This window comes from Balaenoptera ricei, chromosome 4 (assembly GCF_028023285.1).
Source record: "Balaenoptera ricei isolate mBalRic1 chromosome 4, mBalRic1.hap2, whole genome shotgun sequence".
Lineage (NCBI taxonomy): Eukaryota > Metazoa > Chordata > Mammalia > Artiodactyla > Balaenopteridae > Balaenoptera > Balaenoptera ricei.
This window is the reverse complement of record NC_082642.1, coordinates 105,910,615-105,928,432: the sequence shown is the minus strand read 5'-3', so window position 1 is coordinate 105,928,432 and position 17,818 is coordinate 105,910,615. Positions and strand designations below refer to the sequence as shown.

Genomic DNA, 17,818 nt, shown 5'->3' with positions numbered 1-17,818 from the left:
AAGATAAGCTGAGATGTTGTCATCAGTGTAAATCTGACTACTTCTACAAGATTGGAAATCTGAGTTGAAAAGCATGATGTATAGAGCAAATGGCGTAGATGGGAAGGAGGAGAAAGCCAAGATCTATTCATTAGGGTAAGATGGATATTGGGAAGTGTAGGCCTGGTGAAGTGCAGTGCTCGGGGCAGGTCAGGGTCAGTCCTGGTTTCGGTGACATGGTGATATGGTCCTGTGGTTTCCCAGGGAGGCATCAGGGTTCCAGTCAAATGGATAGCATGTAGCAGCAGGAAGTCTTGGCCACAAAATTTAGATTTTTGTCATCTAAGCAGTGTACCTATTTAAAGGAAGCAGGACTGTGGTTCCCAGGGAAGGCACACTAGGAAAGACAAGAAATCTATACCTTGGGATAATGCAGTAGCTCAGGAGCCATTTCTCACCAAGATAGCAATCTAAGGTCTGGTGATTGGCGACAAAGAAGTTTTGGGGAATAATGGTATGGAATTGGGGCTGAAAGAAAATTGTAAAAGTTGAGGTGAAGTGGGGCAGACAGCATGTTCATCTACAAAGGTCACTCACCAAGTTTCTGATATTTTGTTGTATACAGCATATGGAAAATATTACATTAACTTATTCAAATTATTGCCTTTTTTTTGTCTTTAGTGATACAAAAATGACTTGTATAGTTCTTTGATTACCAGTGATCTGTTGATAAATTTTCAATGCCATCTAAAGCTCATCTAGTTATAGAATAATTTAAAAAATGACTTAAGGTGGTATTTTCTATATCTACATGGATTACTATTTCTAATCAGCAGCTTTTATTCTTTTCCAGGGATTTTTTCAGTTAATGTGCAGTAAAAGCTGTTGTGTTTACTTCCATAAAATTTGTTGGAAAAAGTTCAAGAATTTAAAATATCCAGGTGAAAATGATCAGGTATTATATTTGTTCTTCCTTAAAAACTTTACTACAGCATATCCTCCTCTACTCTTTCCTCTATTTTCCCTCTTTCCTCTATTTTCCCTCTTTCCTCTTCATTTCTTCCTGATCACATCCTTCCCCCTCTTTTTTTCTCCCTTCATTTTTTTTTTTCCTATTCTCTCTGATGCTTTTCTCCTCACTATTTGTTTATCATCACCATTTATTAAACAGGTCTTTGTAGGAAATACTCTGCTAGTTGCTTTGCTTATTGATTTCTATTAATTTGTTCTCTTCCCTTTAGAAGTTTATACTCTTAAGAATAGAAATATTGTTACGTATATTCACATAAAGGACATAAATAGAATCACTTAATAAAAAGAAAGGACAACTATATAATTTTAAGGATAGTTTCTATTTTAAGGGTAGAGAACAGTGATAAATTTATAGTCTTCAAAAATATACTTGTATTATTGGGAGTTCCCTGGCAGTCCAGTGGTTAGGGTTTGGCGCTTTCTCTGCCGGGGCCGGCATTAGATCCCTGGTCAGGGAACTAAGATCCCTCAAGCCATGCAGCATGGCCAAACAAACAAACAAAACAGCAAAAAACAAAACAAAAAAACCCAAAATATATTGGTATTATTTATATTTGCCTAAAGTCATATAACTAAATTGAATTCTTTGCCGCTAAAATTAAAGTAGAAACCAAAAGCCCAATTCTATATTAATTACTCTTTAATGAGGTAATGGCCCTAAGTTGGGTCTATAATGTTTGGTTCTAGAGTGTTTACATTGTGCAAACAGCAGAAAACACTTATAAAGGAATTGTGGTGGAACAGAAAGAGCACTGTATATGAAGTTGAGAGCTCCGAGTTCAAGTCCAGACTGAACCACTTACTAGTTTTCTTTGCACTAGGCTGAAACTCATTTTTCTAAGCCATATAGTGAGGATAGTAATACCTACTTTATAAGTTTGTTATGAGGGTTAACAGGTAAAACAGATAAACTTGCACTGTACATTGTAAAAATCATTATATAAAGCATTATTATTCATTTTTTAAGCAGTGTGTAAATACTTTTCACTTTCTTTGATTATTAGGGCAATCCATTTTGCTCAACTTTAGAAAGAGATGTAAAAGAAAACTAAGTAACTTAACCAGAGGAAATAACAAGGTCAGAATCAGAAAAAGGACTCAAATTCATTTTCCCTGGAATCCTCGTATATCTAATAGAAATTCAGTATTCCTTTTTGCACTTACTTAATTAGTATATTTTACTTGAAGTTGCTTTTATTGGGGCGGGCAAATACATTTTAGTTTGTAATATAACTACTTGAAGATTTTGAAGTAGAAATGATGAGAGAGAAAAGTGTAGTCATAAATTTTAAATAGGAAATCCATTGGTATAAGAAATGGACTGTCTTTGAACAGGTAACTCTCAAATGTTTATTCACATCTTTTGTTTTACTGTCTAGCAATATCTGCTTCTAACTTTATTTAAATATAATCAGTCTTGCACATCAGCGGGTTTTTTCTGTTTTTATTGTTTGTATTATTTTTTTCTATTGATAACTTATTGTTTTTTTTTCTATTGATAACTTTAGAGTTTTAGTGGGAAAAAATGTTTGAAGGAAGGATGTACAGGTGACATGGTAAGGATGCTGCAATGTGAGGTACCTGGAATTGTCAAAATTTTGGTGAGTATCTTTCTCTTATTTTTTTGCTTTCCTTCACTGGAATGATGTTTTTGACTTCAAATGGATTTGGGAATTGTAGTAATAGTATTCTAGCCATATTCTCTTTGATGGGACTAAGCTCTCTAACCTTTTTATTGCATTGATTTCTCCAAAGTAGTATTTAAGTGGTACTTAAGAATAAGAAAATTTTAAAAATAAAGACACACACACATACACACACAGAAACAGAAACAGACAAAGCAGGCCATGGCTGTAGCAATGAGGAAAGTCTTTATCATGAACAAAGGATGATAATCTAATTCTGTTCCACCTATGGTTAAAAATAATTTTAGATCTTCTGAACACTTTTTTAGTCTCTAAGCATCTTCCTATAAAAATATCTATAGAACATCTCATAGAGTAGCTGTTACATAAGATACACTTAAATGGTATCCATTTTATTTATTTATTTATTTATTTATTTATTTATTTTTTTTATTTATTTATTATGTTTATTTCTGGCTGTGTTGGGTCTTCGTTTCTGTGTGAGGGCTTTCTCCAGTTGCGGCGAGTGGGGGCCACTCTTCATCGCGGTGCGCGGGCCTGTCACTATCGCGGCCTCTCTTGTTGCAGAGCAGAGGCTCCAGACGCTCAGGCTCAGTAGTTGTGGCTCACGGGCCCAGTTGCTCCGCGGCATGTGGGATCTTCCCAGACCAGGGCTCGAACCCGTGTTCCCTGCATTGGCAGGCAGATTCTCAACCACTGCGCCACCAGGGAAGCCCCTCCATTTTATTTTTTTAATTAATGAAATATCTTGTTGAATTTTCAGTTAATTAGTAAACAGACCAAAATTATAAATAGGAATATATATATTTTTTAATGTTTAGTATGGTCTTCTTGTATTTTAGATTTGACATTTAAATCCTATAGTGATATAAAGTAGAACTAGTTTTTAAGACCAACTTTAGTCTGTTATTTGATTAAGATTGTTTACAGCTTGTTTCTTCTGTTTTATTTGTTTTTTATTCACTATAGCTTCGTTCTCATTGTTTTCTTTCAAATATTAAGTCTAAGAAGTAACATTAAAGAATCTTGAAAATTGAACTACTTTAGGGCTATTTTTTTTTTTTCATCACTTGCAGTTTGAAGTTGTGAGAAAGGATGAATATATAACCATTGAAAATTTAGGAGCAAGGTAAGCTTGAAATTAAATATTCTACTTTTTTTTGAGCATGTATGTATTTTTCAGTTGCTTCTTTCTTCTGTGTTTTCTGTTAGTTTCTGGAGCTCCATTAAACTTAAAGACAGTATCAGTTGTGTGAAAAAATTGTATTTAATTGACATTTGTCTACCCCTTTGCCCCCCACTTTGTAGACTTTTAAATTCTAAAGCAGGAAAGTAGAAATGTGAATACTTTTCCCTTAAGTATGAAAAGAATCCTTTCCTGAAAACCAAACGTATTTTTCTTAAAGTTATTTAAATTAGATTGTTATGATATAAAAACTTTCTCCTAGCTTTCAAAACTCATTCAAGCCTCCAGGCTTGTCTGACAATTAGAATCATCCTGTTTCTTAGATGAGAAAGCTGTATTGCAGAGGAATATATAAGCTGGGAATTCATAGAGGTGTAGACTGTTGCTACTGAAATTAGAAATTTCAATATAAAACTTATCCTAATCCATTGATTCTCTTTTCTTCTGTTTAAAATGTCTACCATTTTTTAATCTACCAGGGTTATTACATTGATATCTAAGTTTTCCCTATGAGCTAATGAAACCCAAATCTTTACCTCTGCTGTAGATCTCACTCTTAAAAATCTAGGTCTGTCTACCTGCGTGCTAAAGATTTCCATTTTTATTTTTCAAAAAGATCTATAGTTCAGTATGCCCACAACTAGACTCACAATATTTCTTCCCAGTTACAGTTGCTCTGTAACTTTTTTTAGGTCCAATCAATTCAACTTCTTAAATATATTGTACATGCCTCCTTACTTCTGCCCCTGTGCTTCCACTAAGCTAAAGTTATTTTTTTTACTTTTTTTTAACATCTTTATCGGAGCATAATTGCTTTACAGTGTTGTTAGTTGCTGCTGTGTAACAAAGTGAATCAGCTATATGTATACATATATCCCCATATCTCCTCCCTCTTTTATTTGGAATTCTGAAAACAGCTTCTAAACCCGTCTTTTTTGTCTCCAGTCTTACCTTTCTTCAGTCTGACTGTTCAAGTCTATTGAACAGTCTGTTCAGCCATCAAAATCACTTTTCTAAAAAAAAAATGGAAATATTTCACTTCTCTGCTTGAAAATCTTTCAGAGGCTTCTCATTGCTCTCAAGTTCAGGCTCGTTAGCTTGGCTCTTTAGTCACCTTGGTCCCTGCTGTACTCACTAGTGTCATCTCTTGTCATTCTGTTTTTTTTTTTACTATATATACACCAGCTATACTGAGCTTCTTTTAGTTCTTAAGTGTGCCATCTGTTTTACCTCTAGGACTTGCCTAGAATACGCCATTCCTTTGACTTTGCCTGGTTAAAACTTCCAGAAAGTCGTTTTTACTTTGCATTAGGTGTTTCAATCACATATTCCCTTTACTTCTCCTATTAAAACATTTACTAAGTTCTGTTACACTTTCTAGGCTCTCTTCTCCATTTGACTATAGCCTCCATGAGGGCAAGAACTTTAACTTGCTTACTGCTATATTCCCAGTACATAACCTAATGCCTGGCATATAGCTGGTACCCAATAAATACATGACAGATGTAGAGATTCTAACTTCCATTATTCTACAATGAGTATGTTACTTTTGTTTGACAGGCAATTAACTTATTTGGAGATGAACTGTGAACCTGTTTTCCTTGGATGGTGGTTCCAGTCTCAATTCAGAACTTCAGCCTTTAGCTGAGCTGCTTTGAGTCTGTTCCACACATATGGTTCAGCAGTCAGTCAGAGATGTGGCCGGAAAAAATTGGGGGATCTCTTCTCTGACTTTCCTTTCTGGGATTCCCCCACACTCTTCAGCAGCCGTGGTTCCATGGCTTCAATTTTCTGGTTCCTTCAGCCAAGGAGACCTTTGTTTTCTACCATGGTATACTTAGCCTCAGGCTCAAAGCTCTAAAATTGGTGAACTTAATTTCATACAGTCCTCTTCTCTTCTCCCCGAGCATATACCCCCTACAGCAGAGTTGGTTTGTTTCTCTACTCTCTGTGCCTTCAAGGAGTTGCTTTTTGTAATTTGCCTAAGTTTTATAGTTATTTTCTGTGGGAAAACCCTCTGATAATTGGACCTTATTACCAAAAGTGGAAGAGCTACCTCATGAGGTTTCGTGAATGAATGACAAAAGGTTTGGTTGTTTTTTAACATTAAAATGCTTCATTGTTATTAAAATATGCATAAATAAAAGCTCACAAAATATAATTGCAGAGTTTAAAAATGAATTATGAAGCAGACAGTCTTGTGGCTCCACCCATATAGAATTTTGTCAGCACCCCAGAAGCACTCACTGTTCCCCTCTCCCCCAGCTCATCCTCTTCCTAGGTAACTTATCCTGACCTTCACAGTAATCATCTCCTTGCTTTCTTGATAAATGTACTAATTATAAATGCATTTCTAAACACTGAATTTTTTTATAGGTCAGTTTTTCAGGCTATAGCTCATATACAGTAAAATTCACTTTTTAAAAATATACGTTTTAAATGATTTTATTTTTATACAGCCGAGTAACCACTACCATGATCAAGAGTATTTCCATCATCCCAAGTTTCTCTAAAATCTCTTACATAGTCATTCCCCACTCCAACTTCCAAACCCTGGTAACCACTGATATGATTTCTGTTCTGATTAATATTGCTTTTTTCTGACTATCCTCTAGTAGGAAAGCCTTTTGCATCTGAATTTTTTTTAACTTAGCATAATGCTTTTGAGATTCATCCTTGTTATTGCATGTATCAGTAGTTTCATTTTTGTTTGTTGTTGAGTAGTCTTCCTTTGTATAGAGTACCATAACTTATTTATTCATTTAACAGTTGATGACATTTGAGTTGTTTCTGGTTTTAGGCTGTTATAAATAAAGCTGCTATAAATATTCATGAGTTACTCTTTGTATAGATATATGCTTTCATTTCTCTTGGATAAATTCCTAGGATCAGGATTGCTGAGTCATATGGTATGTGTTTAATGTTATAAGAAACTGCCAAACTGTTTTCAAAGTAGCTGTACATTTTGTTATTCTCACCAGCATAATAAGAGAATTCTAGTTTCTCTGCATTCTCTCCAGCACTTGGTATTATCAATTTTAAACATTTCAGCCATGTTAAAAGATGTGTAATGGTATCTTACTGTGGTTTTAATTTGCATTCGCTTAAATTTTCAAAACTATTTTTTTATTTTAGATCCTTTGCTATTACATGATAAATCTTAGAAACACCTTATAAATTTCTCCAAACTTCTTGCTGAGATTTCGATTGCATTGAATTTGTAGATCAATTTGGGGATGATTTACATCTTAACAATATTGAGACTTCCCATCCGTGAAGATGGTGTATAATTAATTTCACTTAATTGGGTCTTCTTTGATGCCTCTCAGGAATGTTTTGTAGTCTTCTGTGTATATAGTCTTATTTGTACAATCTTATAAATATTTTGTTAGATTATCCATGTATATTTGACTTTTTATGTTATTGCAAATGATAATTTTAAAATTTCAATTTCTAGTTATTTGTGTTATACAGAATTGATTGGTGTCTATTGATCTTGTATCCTGTGACTTGATACTTAATAATTTTAATATCGTTTATAGATTCTTTGAGGTTTTCTACAAATGATCATGTCATCTATACATAAAGACAACTTTCTTTTTTTGCAATCTGTATGCTTTTTGTTTATTTTCCCTTACTTATTGCATGGTCTAGGTCCTCTAGTACAATGTTGAATACACTTGTGAGAGCAGACATCTTTGCCTTTTCTAGATCTTAGGAAGAAGTCTTCAGTTTTTCACGATTTAGTATGCTGTTAGCTGTAGAATTTTTACAGATACCCTTTTTTAGGTTGAAGAGATTCTTTTTTCATCCTACTTCTCTGAAAATTTTTATCATGAATGGATAGTGAACTAATGCTTTTCTGCATGCATTGAGACGATCATATGGTTTTCTTCTTCTTCTTTAATCTGTTAATATGTTGAATTACATCAATTTATTTTCAAATGTTGAATCAACTTTGCTTTCCAAGAATAAATAGCAATTGGTCATGATCTATTTATTTTTTTCATATTGCTGCTGGTCTTTTAATTTCTAGCTTTATTGAGCTATAACTGGCATATAACATTGTGTAAGTTTAAGATGTACAACATGATGATTTTATATATATGTATATATGAAACAATTACCACCATAAGTTTAGTTAACACATCCATCACCTCACATAGATGTTTTTGTGTGATGGGAACTTTTAAGATCTACTTTCTTAACAACTTTCAAGTATTCAATATAGCATTGTTAACTATAGTCACATGCTGTACTTTGGATCCCTGGTTTGTACCTTTTGACCCCTTTACCCCTTTTCCACGCCCCACCCCCACCCCTGGCAACCACCAGTCTACTCTGTGTTTCTGAGTTCAGGGTTTTTTAGCTCTCACATATAAATGAGATCATATAGTATTTGTCTTTCTCTGTTTGGCTTATTTCACTTAGCGTAATGCCTTCCAAGTTCATCCATGTTATCACATATGGCAGGATTTCCTTTTTATGGCTGAATAATATTCCATGGTATATATATGCCACATTTTCTTTATCTATTCATACATTAACAGACACTTAAGTTGTTTTCCATGTTTTGGCTATTGTAAATAATGCTTCAATGAACATGGGGGTGTAGGTATCTCTTTGAGACAGAGATCGTATTTCCTTTGGACATATAATATATACCCAGAAGTGGGATTGCTGGATCAATTCTATTTTTAATTTTTTGAGGAACTTCTATACTGTTTCCCCTAGTGGCTCTATCGACAGGTGTGAAGTAATATCTCATTGTAGTTTTGATTTGCATTTTTCTGATGATTGGTGATGTTGAGCATCTTTTCCTGTACCTGTTGGCCATTTTATATCTTCTTTGGAAAAATGTTTATTCAAGTTCTTTGCCTTTTTAAATTGGATTATTTATTTATTTGCTGTTGAATTGTATGGCTTCCTTATATATTTTAGATATTAACCCATAATCAGATATATGATTTGCAGATATTTTCTCCTGTTCTGTAGGTTGCCTTTTCATTTTGTTGACTGTTTCTTTCACTGTGCAGAAGCTTTTTAGTTTGATGTAGTCCCACTTATTTATTTTTGCATGTGCTTTTGATGTCAAATTAAAAAAATCATTGCCAAGACTGATTTCAAGGCAATGTTGCTTTTCTCTCTACTTTCAAAGGTCTCTCTTTGTCTTTTACTTTTGTCAGTTTAATTATAATGCATTTCGATGTAGTCTTTTTCAGGCTCAACCCATTTGTGGTCCTTTGAGCCTTGTGAATCTGGATGTCTATTTCTCACCTTAAGTTTGGGGAAGGGACATTATTTCTTTAAATACTCTTTCCATCCCTTTCTCTTTCTCTTCTCCTTCTGGGATTACCATACTAGTATATTGTTTCTCTTATTGTTGTCCCATACATCCCGTAATCTTTCTTCACTCGTTTCATTCTTTGTTCTTCTTCCACCTCTGATTGGGTAATTTCAAATGATCTGTCTTTGAGTTCACTGATTCTTTCTTTTGCTTGATCAAGTCTTGTTGAAGCTCTCTATTATATTTTTCAGTTCAGTCAGTGTATTCTTCAACTCTAGGACTTCTGGGTTTTTTTTTTCTTTATGGTTTCTATTTCTTTGTTGACCTTTTAATTTTGTTCATGCATTATTTTCCTAATTTCAGTTAGTTGTGTGTTCTTGTAGTTCACTGAACTTCTTTAATAGGATTATTCTGAATTCTTTGCACTGTCTATAGATCTCCATTTCTTTAGGGTCACTTATTGGAAGTTTATTAGTTTCTTGTGGTGGCATCATATTACCTGATTCTTCATGATCTTTGTATACTTGCATTGGTATCTGCACATTTGAATACATGGTCTCCACTTGCAGACTTTACAGGTTTGTTTTGGCAGGGAAAGACCTTCACCAATCAGCTTGTAGCATCTACAGGTAAATAGAACTTCCCACAGGGTTTTCTAGTTCTGTGAAGCCACTGTCTGTGCTCTGAGGTTGGGAGTGGGGTGCTATTGGGTGGGGCTGATGGCTGGGTTCCATGTTCAAGTGGGGCTGCTGGGTGGGCTCTCGGGTCAAGTCGGGCTGATGGCTATGTTGTGGTCAGGTGGGGTTACTAGCTGTGCTCTGTAATCACCTCTGGTTGGGCACATTCACAGGCTTTGTTCCCTGACTGGGTGTTGTCACCGGTTGGATTCTGTGATTGGGCAGGGTTGCAGGGCATGCTCTGCAATTGTTCCTGGTCAGGTGGGGCTTCAAGGTGTGCTTCCTGAGCAGATGGAAACAGTGGCTGGATTCTGCATTCAGGTGGGGCCACAGGCCAGGCTTCATGGTCAGATGAGATGTCAGGCTGTACTTTGCAATTAGGCAGGACCACAGGCTGTGCCCCAAAGTTGGGCAGGGCCACAGGATGGGCTTTGCAATCAGATAGGTTGTTCGTTGTGCTCTGCTTTTGGGTGAGGTGTGGCCTTCAGCTGTACCCCACATTTCGGTGGGGCAGAAAATGTCAGGGTTGCTGTCTGGATTCCTTGGTGTAATGGGACCAGAGGCTGTCCTCTGATGTTGGGCAGGTTACTAGCTGGGCTCCCTGCTTGAGTGATTACATAGGTAGCATTCAGCAGGGCTGTATCTGGGCTCTGCTGCTGCATTAGGTGTTAGGCTGGGTTCTGCAACTGGAAAGTACCTTAGGTTGGGCTCTGAGGCTGCTCAGGGTCACTGTTCTGGCTTCCTGATTATCCAGGGCCAGGGGCTGTGCTCAATAGTTAGGTATGGCAACTGGATTGACTCCCTGCCCAGGTGGGCTGTAGGATATGCTTCGTGGTTGCTAGGTATATGTGGGCATGCTTCCCAGAGGGGTGAGAGCTCGAAGTTTCTCCCTTGTCTGAGTGGGCCATAGTATGTGCTCTGTACCGACTGGCCATCTATAGCCATATTTCCCAGAGAAGTGGGACTGGAGACTGTGCTTAAGAGTTAAGTGGAAGTGCGAAATTTGCTCCTTTGCCCATGCAAGCTGTAGGATGTGCTCCATAATTGGTATGGCTGAACTGTTTCCCGCAGTGCTTTTATCAATTTACACTCCCACTTTAAGTGTAGGAGAATTCCTTTTACTCAGTATCTTTGCCAGTACTTTATGTTGTTAGAGTTTAAAGTGTTTTCAATGTAGTAGCTGATTGGCAGTGTTATGCTGGTGCTGGAGGTAAAATCAGTTAACAACAACCACCACCAAACCAACATCTCTGTCCTTTTTTTTTTTTTTTTTGTATTGTTTTCTGTGGGAGAGTTCATTTCAAAGCCAAGCCACAAGTTTTTTCATCTGTTTCATAGCAGCATTTACTTAGTGTTTAGTCTATTTAATAAATTTTGCTACTTTTTCCCTCAATTTTTTTCTAAGTATTTGTATTGATGCTATGCCAGTTTCTTTCTTTCTCTCTTTTTTAATCAGTAGTCATTAAATAAGTTGAGTTTTCTTGGAATAGTTATTGGTAAGAAGGTGCTGTGGTGGAGGAGGGTCTGGGAGGAGTTCCAGATTTGCTGCCTTTTTACAGTGCAAAGATTTCTTTTTTCCTACTACCAAATAGTCTTCTTGCAAATAAGCTAGTCATGTGATTCTTTTTGTATGAAATCTAGCAATTCTACTTGCCTCTGAATTCTAATGAAAGTGGCAATGTTGGGTTGTTACTGTTGGTGTTTTTTATTTGTTCATTTATTTTTCTCCTTTGCTTTTAAATTATTTCCAGAAGGAGGAGAAGAAAATGCTCACTGACTTAGCCATGTTGATACCAGAAATCTTGACTGACTTTTTTAACCTAATTTTTTTTCCATTTGCAGTTACAAAAAGTTGATGTCTCTGAAAATAGATGATACCGATATAAGACCGAAGATCAGTTTAAAATTTGGTACAAAAGGTATATTTTACTTTCATATGTCTCCTGTTGAAAACTGTGTTAAAAATTTTGACTTGCTCTGTAAAGTATCATGCCATTAACAACCGTGTGTTTATTTGAGTTTGTCATTCGCTGGGCTTGGGTTTACACTAACAAACACCACTTGGTGTAGGCTGGAATTCATGGACAGAAAGATCAGCAGGTGTACGGGTATCACATTACCTTGCATCTGTAGAGAGGTTTGCTGAGTTTGGTGCATAGCTGTGACTACACAGATTGAGCTTCAGCTAATGTTCCCTACCAACTCCTCACTTGTTGCATTCCCTGTTAAAAGGGTGAAATGGAAAGAATGAACATTTGGGGCTCAAGGCCAGGTAGTCTAAACTTAGGTGCCAGCTCTTCAGGAGTGTGCTAGGAAATGCCAGCTGCTCAGCACTTGGAGAGCTTAAGGGTTCCTGGACCCATGGAAGAGTAGTCTGGTGGCAGTCCTTCTTGCTAGGGAGAATGGATGTCCCTGATCCTAGCCAGCTTCTTATTTGTCAGCCCAGAGAAAACTCCTTGAGTCATTTGCTTTGTAACCTTGCTTGCCTCCACAGTTTATGGCAAGTATATCAAACAACAATATTACTTTAAAACTCTTTTGAAACACAGAATCATGAAGGATAAAATAATAAAGTTGTACTTTATAATAAACACATATTTTATTAGTTTAAAAAATATACCATCATATACCAAATTCTTATTACTTTCTAATTCACCTCAGTCTACTTTCCTCTTTTGGAAGTGCTACTAAACCAGAAAAATATCAAATAGTTCAGTCTCATGCCTTATTCCATTTCATTGATGAAATACCTACTTAATCATTAATTTATTTTTTGAAAGGATAAGAACAAGAGGTTCATAAGATCAGTGTGTCTCAAACTTTAATATATATTTGAATCATCTGTGATTTTGTTGAAATGTCGGTGCCAATTCAGTATCTCTGGGGTGAGACCTGAGATTCTGTATTTCTAGCAGGCTCCCACGTGGCTGCTGCTGCTGCTGCTGCTGGTCGGTGGACTGTACTTGAGAAGCAAGGCATTAAATCACTTTATGTTTCTTGCTATCGTCCTGCATTGTCTAATACAGTAGTCACTAGCCATATGTGGCTGTTTAAACTTAAACTCATTAAAATTAGATAAAGTTTCAAACTCAGTTCCTTTGTCAGACAAGCAGCATTTCCACTGTTCAGTGGCTAGTGGACAGTGACAATCTAAAATATTTTCATCACAAAAAGTTTTACTGGACAATGCTGATTAAGATAAAATATAATTGCCTAAGTAAAATATAACTAAACACTGGCAGTTACCATTCTTGACAGTCTTCAGAATTTTCAAAGGCTTAATACTTTTATGCCATTTGGTGGCCAAAGCTCATTTACTTGAACAAAACCCTGGATGGTTGAAAGCCTTCTATAGTGATTAGTTTTTGTGATTACTTTTGCTTGGAACATACTGTTTTTGTTTTGATTTTTTGACAGCTAGACAGATAGCAGCATGCTTATTGAGCACTGGCTGTGACAAAGCACTGTACTGTACTTCATTCTTTTGGAATAGTGCCTGTCCTACAGGAGCTTAGGATGTAATGCAAGAAATCACATAGAAAAAGAGCATTAATGTGGAATCTTTTGACTTCTCAAAATTCATTTTCAGATGAAATGCCTATCTTCAAACTTGATTATAATTATTTCTATCATCTGCTTCATATAATTATTGTTTCTGGTACTGACATTGTTCGGCAAATATTTGATGAGGCTATGCCACCCCCTCTTTTGAAAAAAGAGCTTCTTATACACAAGAATGTACTGGAACCCTACTACAACCATCTTTGGACCAATCACCCTTTGGGTGGAGCATGGCATCTGCTTTATCCCCCAAACAAGGAGCTTCCACAGTCCAAACAGTTTGACTTATACCTCCTATTAGCTCTCATAAAACATTTGAATGTGTTCCCTGCACCCAAAAATGGCTGGAATATGGAACCACTATCTTCTGATCTCTCTAAGTCTGCAGACATCCTGAGGCTGTGCAAATACAGGGATATCCTCCTTAGTGAGATTTTGATGAATGGTCTCACTGAGTCACAATTCAATTCAATTTGGAAAAAAGTTTCAGATATTCTTCTGCGCCTTGGGATGAAGCAAGAAGATATTGACAAAGTGAAGGAGAATCCCATTGAGAATATCTCCCTTGATTACCATCAGCTGTCCATCTACCTAGGCATACCAGTACCAGAAATCATTCAGAGGATGTTATCCTGCTATCAACAAGGTACAAAATAATTATTTACTTAAGCCAGTAAACCTTCACTGAGTGTCTGCTATGTGCCAGATACAGTGCTAAGGGTAGGAGATTCAGTGAGCTCACATTCTTGAGAGAATATCCTCATCAAGAAGCTAATAGAAATTACAGTGCTAGAGATGTTTCCAGAATACCATGGGGAATTCTAGCCTAAGAGAATCCAAAAAGGCTTTCTGGAGATATAATATCTAAGGAGTTCTTAAATGACATGTAAAAGTTAGCCAGGTGAAGAAGATGGAGAAGGATGTTTCAGAAGGAAACAAGAGCAAAGGTACAGAAACATAAAAATATATTATAGTACAAGGAACTAAAAAGTTTGGCAATACTGAGATTAAAGTAGGGGAGAGTTCATAGAATACATTGAAGAGGATTTCTCTTGCCATGTTGAGGAATTTGTGTTTTCAAAAAGGAATTGTTGAATATTTTTAAGTAGAGGAGTTTTATCACTTCTACAAAATTAAGGATGCCTAAAACCATGAAATACAGGTACTGAGTATTTCAAGAATGCCCTTTTAGACACCATGAGTGTATGTTTCTCCTTTCTATCAGAACCTTGACTTTTGTTTAAAAGTTTGGTCATAGGTAATTTTAAAAATCAGATAACATTTATGCAAGGTCTAAGGTTGTCTAAGGTTGTCTAAGGTTGGCGGTGGCCATTCCCAAATATTATTTGTTGTTATGCGGAAGACTTCAGACCTCCTCTCCATATTCCAGGGTAGCTTCTCAGCTGTCATGGTGGAAAGCCATGTCAACATCACTGAAACCCTTGCTGTGTTATTCTAGGTGAATTTTCCTGGTCCCAAGTTATTAGTCATACTACCTGGTGAGCAACTGATGATCACACTGATGCTATTTAAATATATAACTTTCCGAGTTTCTAGTAATTGTTGACCTGGTCCAGATTTTCTTCAGCGATAATTGCTAGGCCCCAATCCCACTCCTTTTGCTAAGGCTCTGGGATTCCATTGTGTTTTCCTACTTAACCTTTCAGAGCTTTCTTTGAAGATAAAAGAAGAGAATGCTGAGTTTGATGCTATAAGAAAGTTAGGCAAGCACCCTTGACTTGTAAATTGGCTTATAAATTAGAGGCTTTTCTTTTTTACATTTACTCTATTAAGATTTTGAATGACAAAAACTTATGAGAATAAAAATATTTGGGAAAGTGAGTTGAGCAATAAATTCAAGGTATTTCAAACAATTTTCACTCTGAAAGTCTAACGAGCTTATTGCTCAAGTCCCTTTAATAGAGGCTTTCCTAGTATCTTATATGTCTTCCCTAGTAGTTACTACAGTTTTGGATTTCATTTGTATATCTGATTATTTGATTAATATCCATTGTCCCCACTAAATCTCTTTGACGGTTATCTTTTTTCTCACCATTCAAACTCTAGAGCCTAACACAGCCTGATATATCATAGGTGCTTAATAAATATTAATGGGCAAGGAGAGAGAGTGCTCATCAGGATTTTGCTTAAAAAAAGGCTCAAACTTTCAATGGAGGTTTGCTTCATGATTGACTATTACTTCATGACCTTAGACTGTAAACTGTAAAAATTTGCTTCTTGGTTTAAAGTGCTTGTGTTCTAGGCATTATCTATTATGAACTATCTTTTTTTTAAACCTTTCTTTCTCTAAACATGGGTTTATAACCTTTATGTTATAATCTAATTATGCCTTGTTTAAACTGGATTCGTGAGTGAAGCTGGTTATTTTTAGTTATAATATTTATTGGTGCAGTGTAAAAAATCTTCTGGTTTTTCTTAGTCTGATATTTGTTGGTTACATTTGCAATTATATATCTAAATTTTTTCTTTATGTATCATAGGAATTGCTCTACAGTCAATAACAGGCAGTCAACGTAAGTATGTTTAAAAACCAAATGCCTAAGTGACCTTTCAACCCAGGATAGCTAAGGGGCACCTATAGATTTTTACTCGGTCAGATAAACTGTATGATAAACTGTAATTGTTTGTTATAAGCTCGGAAAATTATATGGTCAGATTACTACTGGTCAGCTGAATCTAGTATGAGCCTTTATTTTGCCTTTGTCTTAATGCATGTGCCCTAGGGTTTACCCTAACAGAGTATTTTAACTTTTGACACACAGGGCACTTCAACAGGCAAAAATGTCTACCTGCTTGCTCTGCCTGCTCATATATGCTACTGTTTAGCTTATGTAACTTTTATCTGGTTAACTATCCATTGTTAAGCTATATACTTTTCTGCCAGGTGGTGAGTTGCTAATTTTTTAATTTCTATTTATGTACTGTTGGTGTTTTTAAAATGGAATTCAAATTCTGCAATTAAAATTACACTTAAGAAAATAACACCATGGGTTTTGTTTGGAGTAAAATTATGCTTAAGAAAGTAACCCAATGGGTTTTGTTTGGACCATCTGTGACCAGTCAAATGAAGTCCACAAGTTTAGATATTGAATCTTTGGAGCAGTATCAAGGATCATGGTATCAAATAAGTCACATAATTGGGGGCTGATACCCTTTAACAACCTTTGATTATAAAAAAGAAGAAAAAAGGGGAAAAAAAATACATCTAGCTTTTCCTTCTCTTCTTTATGTTTCAGACTTATGCCCTAAAATAATGCTAGTTGCAATATTTAATAAGGTCAATGTCAGGATACTCAAAAACTTAGTATTTAGAATTGACTTAAGTTCTACATTATCTATATCTATAGTCTGCTTAAGATAACAGTCAAGTATCTTAGCATTTGAGTTTATATTGATTGGTCTCAGGCTAGTATATGTACCTGTTATTTGGTCATTGATAAATGGGCATTTTTTTTTCATTTAGTATTTGAACAGAGTAAGATGTCTTCTATTTCTGGGGTGGTGTTATGGGGGGGAGTAAATATATTTAAGATAGTGATAAGAGGCTAAAATTATATGCATCCAGACTTTGAGTGTTTTGGTTTTAATATTTAGGTATTGAAATAGAAGAGTTACAAAATGAAGAAGAAGAACTAAGTCCACCTCTTATGGAGTACAATATAAATGTGAAATCAATCCCTGAAATACAGTTAGCAGAAATGAATAAAGATGGGGCATCGATACCCAGTGAATCTTCAACAGAATCTATTAAAGATCTCCAGGAAGTATAAGTGCTCATTAATATTTGAATTAGAAGAACTTAATCAAGGCTTTTAGTTTGTTGCATGTGCTATTCTTAAAGCCTCCCAGACAATCTTAGTTTATATTTATCATAGTGTTTACACAGAGCTTTAATTGGAATGGTTCCTTTCCCAATACTTTCTTCCATAATCTTTCCTGCCTTAACCATATATTTTGGCAGCATTTATTGAACACTTATTATGTGCCTGGCACATGTTTCTTCATCCTGAGTGGTGGAATGGATGTGGGAGGTTAACAGAAAGTAGAAGAAAGCATAGTGGGGAATAGAAGGAGAGAGAAAGGAAGAGAAAACAGGGATATTTCAATGCTGTTTACACAGAGGTAGAATTAAAACCATCCAGGATGTATTTCTTTACAGATAAGTGGTAACAGATATTATGTAGTCACTAAATTCTTCCTAGGCTTAATTTTTCATCTAATGGACCTGAATATGTTGATTTTTTTTAAGGTGCTTCCTCCTCTGTTAGTCATGCATGCACGTGTGCAAGTGAGGACCTCTGAGCTCTTTTCAGTAGCCTACTTATTGACATTATATGTTGTTCCTTTATACATCAGTGATTTCTCAAGCAGAAGACTGAGATTAAAATTAAGATGAAAATAATTTTCCATAGCATCTAGAAGGAAAGTA

At 35.8% G+C, this 17,818-nt stretch overlaps 1 protein-coding gene across 6 annotated transcripts in view; it reads left to right on the top strand.

Annotated features, from left to right (window-relative positions):
• The window catches only part of DZIP3 (DAZ interacting zinc finger protein 3), a 116,805-nt gene that overhangs the window by 40,033 nt on the left and 58,954 nt on the right, over nucleotides 1–17,818 (top strand). For 5 of the 6 annotated variants that reach the window (XR_009502945.1, XR_009502944.1, XM_059921188.1 and 2 more), the window contains exons 10-16: nucleotides 833–934; nucleotides 2,520–2,612; nucleotides 3,734–3,786; nucleotides 11,650–11,726; nucleotides 13,397–14,014; nucleotides 15,870–15,902; nucleotides 16,984–17,153. Coding sequence is in view for 4 of the 6 variants with exons in the window: in XM_059921188.1 (XP_059777171.1) it covers nucleotides 833–934; nucleotides 2,520–2,612; nucleotides 3,734–3,786; nucleotides 11,650–11,726; nucleotides 13,397–14,014; nucleotides 15,870–15,902; nucleotides 16,984–17,153 (1,146 nt within the window). In the remaining 2 variants the exon portion in view is untranslated. The remainder of the gene's footprint in view (nucleotides 1–832; nucleotides 935–2,519; nucleotides 2,613–3,733; nucleotides 3,787–11,649; nucleotides 11,727–13,396; nucleotides 14,015–15,869; nucleotides 15,903–16,983; nucleotides 17,154–17,818) is intronic. The other variant, XM_059921190.1, reaches the window with a different exon arrangement.